This window comes from Struthio camelus, chromosome 12 (assembly GCF_040807025.1).
Source record: "Struthio camelus isolate bStrCam1 chromosome 12, bStrCam1.hap1, whole genome shotgun sequence".
NCBI lineage: Eukaryota > Metazoa > Chordata > Aves > Struthioniformes > Struthionidae > Struthio > Struthio camelus.
In genome coordinates, this window is record NC_090953.1 from 14,531,538 (window position 1) to 14,540,881 (window position 9,344).

The following is a 9,344-nucleotide window of genomic DNA, read 5'->3' on the forward strand; positions in this document are numbered from 1 at the left end:
AAAGGCGAGTAGGAGCTCAATTTGAGGCCATGAGAGAGCAGATCCCAGAGTTTGGACTTGCCACAGAAAATGCTCTCTACCATTTGCGTGCATTTGAGAATCTGCTGGTGGTTGTGCTACTGGCTCTTCCACAGGTGCCCTGGTATAATGGGCCTCCACAGACTCACTGTGTGCAGTGTGGGACATGGTACTTCACTTGCTACCTATTTTTGTATGCCTTTGCATCAAGCCACAGACCCACAATGGTTCTGGAAAAGCGCTCTCTGTCCTGGAGAGCTAAGCATGGAGGGAGCCAACTGGTTTGTCACCTACTGAAGATGGAGACTAATTTATCATGAGTATTAGTAAAATTAATATTCTAAAAATCTACTGCAATTATTTTCCGTTACTGATCAAAACAAATACCAAACAACTGCATCCACTTGACTGGTAGCAAATACTACAGAAACAGACACTAATATGAATCTTCCATTTTACTGTGTCAATACACAGCATTATCCATCATGGAGACTATTCATATACCCATGTACTGCAAAGTGAAAGAATGCTTTCATCCTGGTTTTATCATTTCTAGATTTAATCACAGTTTTTCTATTTCCTTCAGTCAGCAGATCAGGCCCACAATTTTCCCTCCAAATGACAGGCAATTCTTTTAAACACACTGAATTATTTTTTCCAGGTGGTGGTTCAGTTAAAATTAAATGTTACTCTTTCATTTTGCTCAGTAGTACAGCTGTAGCACACAAGGAAAGGTGAGAACTTTAATGTGGTATTTTCGCTAACTTGAAAAATCTCATTTAAATAGAAGACTGTTTTAATTCACAGTGTGATTTATTTGAAATGAGCACTGGCACCCAGCATCACTTTTGCCTCTTGAGATGATGTAAGGAACCACTGAGAAGAGAGTGTGGTTAAACCACTGCCATGTGAGTGAGGCCACAGGTCGGTGTCTAGGCTCTACCGCAAACACTCACAAATCACAGCTACACAACAGAATTACAGCATGATTATCTGAGCTCACTCAACCAACCTAAATCCTCCTCATGCTCCAAAATCAAATCAGCACTGGAAAGTTTGGGTTTTGTTGTTGTTGTTTTTTTTTTTAATCTTTGTGTCTTGATTCCCCAGCAGCTGATGAAGCAGCTGAAGCAGTATTGCCTCCACTCCCCACTCACGTCAAAGATTCTGGTCTCCTGGAATGCAGAGCAGGGGCTCACAACTGGCACAGAAAGACTCCCAATCTCCATTGCTGCACTTAAGTAGCCCTGCAGTGTGAGGAAATAACTAGACAAGATGTGAGGAGAATGTGAGGAAGGAGACTCATACTAAAACAATGCTCATCACCGTTTTGCTACAATGATAAAATGCCCCTGGAGCCAACAGATGTTTTACTATTGTAGTATTAAACTGGATGATCATATCATATGAAATCTTTCAGTTTTCTTTAGTTTGTCCACATAGGGTCAGCTAAAAACCAAAGTTAAGGTGAAGAACAGAGGAAGGTCAAATTAATCCCCACCTAACTATAGGACCTCATTGGATAAAGACCAGCAGGAGTAGCCACATGCTCAAAATTAACTGCATGCTTATGTACTATGTTGAGTGAAGCTTACATGGATGAATAAAACAAAATCCAAGATACTCATGTTTATTTGATCACTGTACAGCAAGTAGGTCAGGTAATTTCTTTTGGCAGGAATCACATACACTAAAGCATCAATCTTGAACAAAAATCACATTCTAGAATTTTACAAATTGGTAAAAAACTCAAAATATAGGTATAGTTGTTAGAGATTAAAGCAAAATAAATCCACATTTATGGATTTGCTCTGTCAGCCCTTATATGAGGCTGCTTAGTCTAACCATGGAACAACAGTGACTCCCAATGACCAAAAGTATAATTCTTTCAGTTCTTATATTTATTTGTCAGTATTTCATCTTGCCATCTTGCTTGTCTCTGATAGCTTATTTACCTTTTTGAGCAAATCTCAGCAGATCTCTCTGCCAAGAAAGCTTTGATTTTAAACTTCAAAATTAAGAGACTAGCAAAGAACTGTTGATTTTTCTCCTCAGAATATTCTGCTCTTAATTTGTATACAAAAAAATTTGACAAGAAGAAAACGACCTGAAATGCTCATGTCTGAGACCCTGAGGACACGCGGAAATAAGTGTTGGAAACACTCCCATTATTGCAATATTGACTATATGTATCGATCCAAGGCCTCAGTGAAGCACATAACTAACTAGCCTATAGTGTTTTTCATAACTGATTGTGAAAATTACTCACAAAGTAAAATTAACATTTTCCCTCTTTTCTGCTATCCTGAAACAGGTCCTGATTGTTTCAGTTCCAAGAGTCTTGCACTGCAAGCCCAGAAAAAGATCCTGAGTAAAATGGCAACCAAAACCATGGCTAACATGCTAATTGATGACACAAGCAGTGAAATCTTTGATGAGCTATACAAAGTAACAAAGGAACACACAAGAAACAAAAAAGAAGCTCATAAAATTATGAAGGACCTGATTAAAGTGGCAATAAAAATTGGGATCCTCTATCGAAACAATCAGTTCAACCAAGAAGAGTTGGAAATCGTAGACAAGTTCAGGAAGAAGCTGAATCAAACTGCCATGACAATTGTCAGTTTCTATGAGGTAGAATACACTTTTGATAGAAATGTTCTTGCAGAACTTCTGAATGAATGTAAAGACCTTGTGCATGAACTAGTAGATCGACACCTGACACCAAGATCCCATGGGCGCATCAACCATGTTTTCAACCATTTTGCAGATGTGGAATTTTTAACTGCCCTGTACAGCCTTGATGGGGATTGTCGGCCATACCTCAAAAAGATTTGTGATGGTATCAACAAACTACTTGATGAGAAAGTCCTTTGAAACTTCACTTAGAAAAGAAACCAACCAAAAACTTCTGTCTAGAACTGGCCACTCGTCATGAGCTGTGGTGAGCATGTGAGCTTCCTTCTTACCGTTCTCTTACTACAGTCTCCAGCAGGGAACGTGCTCACTTGGCTCATGATGAAGTGGAAAACTTAAATCTGAAAGCTATCAATTTAAATGTTTTGTGCACAGACAATTCAGTTTTTGCAAGGAGTGGAATGAACAAGGCTGTTGGTATAGATTTTTCAAAAATGGATTGCTACTCATCATAACCTTACTAGCTTTGTGTTGGAAGGTTAGTAGGTGAAAAGAAACTAAACTCAAACACAGGCTGCGTGAAAATAGATGGGAAAAGGCAAGAAAGCAATGCATGCAATTTACCCCACGCTGCTCTTGGTGTGTATGATTTTATTGTTTCCACGCTAACTGAAAAGGCTTAAGACAAAGTAAAGCTATAATAGATTAAGCTCGCTCTTTTCATCAGGATCAGGAATCAATACAAGAATGCCCTTCTGATTTTATATGTGATTTTTACATGTGATTTAAGTCTAATTGTAGATAACAAATAGTACAAATTGATTAGAAGCATGAGAAAGTTTAAAAAGCTGCTCTGTGAAGCAATATTCCCATTTAAGATTTATGTTTTATTCCCTTCTGATAAGGGAGAGAAGCTTCCATTTTGATTTTGAAAAGCATCTCAGTGGTTCAAGCTCAAAGATAACCAGAAAACTACATAAGGTAATACAACATTGGTTCCCTCACTCTCAGGCTTTGTGTATTTGTTAATATCAAATGAGTTTAGCCTGAAGGTTATGGTGTCGTTTATGCTTTTACTGTTTTGCCTGCCAGAGCAAAATATCCTTGGTGAAGACTTTGAAACTGCACTTATGAAGAGGAGTGCTACTAAGAAACCAATAGATCTACGAAGCAACGTTTACATGTCATGTCTGCAAAAGACAATATTCAGCCTAGGGAAAACTCTTGGTGTAACACATCTATTATAGTTAATTTGTGCTTACAGTAAAACACAAAGAGTTGTGACAAACAAGGAGCCCAGTCTGCTAGTCTTGCAGTGCCATCAAAATGTAGTCTATCCACTGCCTTCTTAAGAGAACACCAGTGAGCTTCATGAAGAACGTATTAATTATCATACACTCTTTAAAATAATGAATAAATACAAACAAACAGAAATAAGGTAAAAAGAGACACTGCCTAAAACATCATAAGGGTTTGTATAGTATAACACCTGAGGGAAGATTCCTGTTATAATCTGCACTCGCAGAAGACAGGAGAAGACCCTATGATCTAGTATTTAACAGCAGCTAATTCCAGCTCTGTTACTAACCCATACATAGTCTCTGGCAAATTGTAACTTTCCTGTGGCTCAGCATCACAGTCTTAAGTCCTCCACTTTACAAAGTATTCCGAAATTATCAGAACACATCAAATAAGAGCACAGCTCCTTGATAACAAAGCGAAAACTGAGGCTAGGCCAGTGCTAAGGCAATGCTGAAAGAGGTCAGAACTGAACTTTGGGATGCTTTTTGTGTTTGGGGAAAGGGCAAATACGCTGACGAGTCACCTGAAGGCCAGCGTTATTGTGGTAAGATTTTTTTAGAGTCATTTTGCAAATTACACTCATGTTGTACACATTAATCTGTGCTGTAGGGTACTAGAGAAAATGCAAAATCCTTGTTGACTTTATAGCATGACATTTGGGATGCAAAATTTCCACTGAAGTAAGGCAGTAAAAATCCATTTAAGAGAACTCTCCTAAGATATCGAAGCTAGAGACAGAACTAGAATTGCCCTGAGCCATGACTAGTTGGAATGTTTTCAGTGACTTTTTTTTTTTTTAAATAAACAAAATATACTGCTGTGTTGAAACTGAAAACAGTTTGTAAAGAAATATTACTTTCTGTAAAGTTTTGCTAAGATTAAGGGAAACAAAGGGAGAACCAGAGCAGAGCAGATACTCCAGCTTGCTGCTTTCAAAATCTTCCAGCTGCATCAAAAATGCTGGCTGAGCCAAACTACATTCAGAAATCCCTCCTCTCCTTGCCCTCTAGGTCTTATCCTCCAAGCTTACCTCAATCTACTAACACTTCAGTGTCACGTAGCATCTCCTTTTAGATGACACACAGGTAACAGATAATCTTGAAGGCAGGAGGTAACGCTTTCCGTATTGTGTACATTATACAGATACATCTACTTTAAAATTGACAAAGAAAAAGAAAGTGTATTGGAAAGCTGTTTCTGCCTAAGAAAAAATTCCAGAATTGGTCACCTATTACCTCAGGATAACAGAAAACTGTATTTTCCCCTTTAAACTCTGTTAAATACTACCATAGTAGAAAAACTTTTCAAAATTGTAATCTTGTTCTCCTGTCCTTCCTTATCTGAAATAACTACAGTGTGTCTCTCACAACAGCAATCCAAATTTTAACTATTGCACTTGCCTTCATATAGTAGGGAATACACACATCCGAATCACTTATCCACTGGAGTTGGGCTAGAAGCATTTTTATCTGCTCCAAGAGAACACATTTTGGAGTGCAGGAGACAGCAAAAATGGCAGCACCAGACATTACCAGAGCAGTTTGCAATTTTCCCATCTATTTCTCATAAAACTGTAAAACATACATTTACGAGCAATGAATGTGGACTGTCCCCTTGTAGCACAGCACAATAATGACATACGTACATTTGGGGTTAAAAGTTCATTAAGATTTGCCTTTCAAGGTTGCAAGTTTAGACATTTGCCAGAGCCACATTTACATGCACCATTAGCGGCATTCTTCCCCAGAGCATGTACTTGTCAATTGATGCTTTTGAACAGTATTTATTGTATCCAATACACCTGTCGCAGTGCACATGTCAGATTTTGGATGTTTGTTTCACTTGTGGCAAACAAATATGTAGGTTCTTTTTTTTAAAGTCAGAAGACAGACATGAATCAACATTCAAGATATCCAAAAGGAAAGGGATATCTGGTGTATGTGATTTTCTTTTTGTGTGTTGCAACTATCAATAGTCAGATTCTGATATTTTAGACAAACAGCCAAACATCTGTCATTTTATTTATAAATCTGAGTAGCCTTAAGGAAGGAAAATGTTTTGAAGTACTTCTCATACTCGCATATCCTGTATATTCATTGTTAACTTTTGTATTGTGGCTTGGTATGTAATAACATTGCTAAACTATTGGCAATGTTCAGGTCACTCAAAGTATATGATGCATTATCATATTTGTGGATTAAAAACGTGTGATTAGTGCCCTTTCTGTTTCCTTTTGATTTATTTATTCCACCTTCCAATGTAAAAGAGCAGTATTCACTTAATGCACAGTATTCAGTATACAACTTTCTCTTTGCTTCGGTGTATAGGCCAAACTTTTTTTGGTGAACACAATTCAAACTCTACTCCAAAGACAACTCTATTACTGATTTCCTTAAGATGCTTTTACAGCACTCATTGCTACAGGTCTGCAGGCCTCACAAATTCACAAGTTGATTTTCAGTCACCTAATGGAGAAGGCTGCCACAAATAGAGAACTGAGAATAGAGAGAACCTGATTTTTCAGATTATTTGCTACTCTGAATGTCCAACCCACAGCTCTGTCACCAAATGAAATCACATAGACAAGTCAGGCGCCCCAAAAGCTGGGAAATGTTATCAACTGCATATAAAGCAGAAGCAGGTGCAATCCCTGTCTCTTCTATGCCACCTGCAAATGACTCACTGATGAGACCCTTTCTTTCCCTTCTTACAATCTCTGCTTTGTCTACTTAAGTTCTCACCACATCTATAGCAAATGAAGCAGGAGCTTGATAGATACTCTTTGAGCACACCACCTACAGCACCGGCCATCTTGTGCACTAAGTGTGGGAATTCTGTAGGGGTTAGAAAATAAATAAATAAAGACAGTATGTAATCACATTAATAAAGACTACTGTAATGCACATGTATAGCAATAATAGGAGGGTGTTCGTATAGTCCACATTTTGACATCTTCAGCCTGGGCAACGATAATGCTTTTTGAAGACAAGATTTTGTGAAAGTAGGAGGTAGGGAGGTAGATGGACAGAAATTCAGACAGTTTAATAGTTTAAAAGAAAACTGGAAAATCCACATTTCTGTTATATCACACAACATAAACATGTCTTAGCAGCAAAAAAAAGTTTTTGACAAAGTCCTTGAGCTAACAAATCATGCTCAATATTTTTAGTGGTTCAGTTGCCAATTTCAGAAACTCTCTCACACACTGTGTGGAGGAAACGGCAAGAGCTTCTGCCTTCAAGACCAGGCTCTACACAGGCACAGTCTGAGAGGTGCCTACAAGGTACACAGGCAGTCTGTGTCCGGGCCAGAGCAGAAGTAACATGCCAAGATCTAGCTCTCCACCAAGCATCTACTTGCAAGTTTTCAGTAATGTATTTAGTTCAGTTTAGCTAAACGTAACTACAGCTGGAAAAAAGGCACATCCCTGACAAATTTCAAACCCCTGCCCTAAACATGGAAGTCCTAGAACTTACCAGAATGTTTCAATATCAACAAGCATGAATTTTCCTACCCTTATTCCTGGAAAAGACAAACTGCTTTGGCCTAAAGATTTCAGGATCTGCAAACAACTCGCACGGCAATTATTCTGGAAGCAAGTAAAGATTGGCACAAATAGAGAAAGCTGAAAATCTTAAAGTAAAAGTTCAAGGCCATCTTAGTAAGTGGTGCTTTGAGCCAGGCTGCTGGTAAAACACGGCTCTCAGATTAATTTTGTGCATCATCTCATGGCAGAACACGGTATTTTTTGCTTCATCATTGCCAACTTTTATTACATAAAGAGAAAAACGTTGAAGTTCAGGAAACTCTCAAGGGAGTGACCACTTTTAGATTCCTAATGAATCTGTATGTGAACCACAGAACAGTACGTAGTGCTGAACGTGTAATCTTATTTATGTCAGAGAATCATATTTACAGAAAGGCATATAAATGACTGGCTCCCAAAAGAACCAAAAAGGTAGAACACAATTACCTCTTATCACAGCAACAGAATGGCAAAAGCAAGTCTTAACTGGATGACTCAAGCAGATCTACTTCCATTTCTACATGCAATGCTAGGTACCTCATGCTAGAAAAAGACAGTGCACATTCACACCCACACAGAGAAGATAATACCAGTTTTTAATGCTGAAAAAAGCTGCTAATGGGACTCTACAACAGATGACTATCTTTCCAGTATTTAGAAACTAACAGGCAATGTAATTTGTGGCCTATTTACAAGTACAAAACCTCAAAACACTGCCATCCATCACATTGATTTACTCTTTCTGCTTCTTATTGGATGAGCAGGGATAGGGAACACTTTACAGAAAGTAATATAACACAGTGGGAGATTTAATCTATGTTTAGGAAAACATCATACTGTCCTTCTGCACTGGCACCTCTTTTCTTATTCAAATGTTCCATTAAAAATATTTTTAAATATTTGGGGGGGGGGGGGGGGGGGGGAAGGAACCCAACCAAACAAGTGAAACGTGGATCCAAGATCATCACTTACCTGCTGATTTCAAAACGTCCAGAACTCTAGGGTGCCCACAACACAGAGCAGTGGAACAGTCAGAGTTTGCTGGTACCTCAGCTCTTTGTCCAATAGGCTCTTGACTTGCCAGTTCAGAAAGGTCAGTGTGCTGTGATTGGCCTCTGATTGCCTCTCGAAAGTAGGCTCCTTCACGTTAATAGAATTATATGCTCTGTTCATCCTAGCTTACATCTACCCATCTTATTTCCCTTTCCCAGAAAAAAACGTTAACCCTTCAAGTCCTATTAAGTCACAAAGAAAAGTAAACGAGAAGAAACCAACACATTCCCTCTGAAAAGAATAAACTCCCTATTAGCACTAGTTTAAATTGTTTTTCCTATCATACTAATGGTGTTTCTTATGGAAGAACTCAGAAGATTAACATATTTTCTAAAGGAATTTCAATACAGAATTAGATGCAAGAGAGTATTTTTTTGTAGAATTACTTATGCAGCTATGTCCCATTTTACAGAGACATCTGTATGATGGATCAAAACCAGAGGGATTCTCAGCACCAATTTACAGAGGTTCTCAAGGACAGTAAGTTACTCACATCAGCCAGAAGTTCAGAGCAGCAGGGCGCATAAAGCCATGCAAGTACACAGCCTCACAACTTAGGATTAGGGTTGCAGCCACTCTCAATTCAGCATTTGCATCGAAATTCTGAAACTCCCAACTCCTCTCCAAACTACAGTAAGTAGTGTGTTACGTTGGCATTGGACTTGAGGGGAAAAAAAAAAATTCTATTCCAGTCATCAATACCTAAAATCACATAATCAGACAGTATTCCAAAAGAGAATACTAGATAATGTGACCTGGCACACAGAATGCTATTCAAAAGATCTACAGTGTATTCTTTCTCACTTCT

General features: G+C 38.4%; 1 protein-coding gene across 1 annotated transcript in view; it reads left to right on the forward strand.

Annotated features, from left to right (window-relative positions):
* TNFAIP8L3 (TNF alpha induced protein 8 like 3) overlaps positions 1 to 6,176 on the forward strand; it is a 49,282-nt gene extending 43,106 nt beyond the window's left edge. Inside the window, exon 2 of the mRNA XM_068958668.1 lies at positions 2,333 to 6,176. Coding sequence (XP_068814769.1) covers positions 2,333 to 2,895 — 563 coding nt within the window. The 3' untranslated portion in view covers positions 2,896 to 6,176. The remainder of the gene's footprint in view (positions 1 to 2,332) is intronic.
* Positions 6,177 to 9,344: the final 3,168 nt, after the last annotated feature.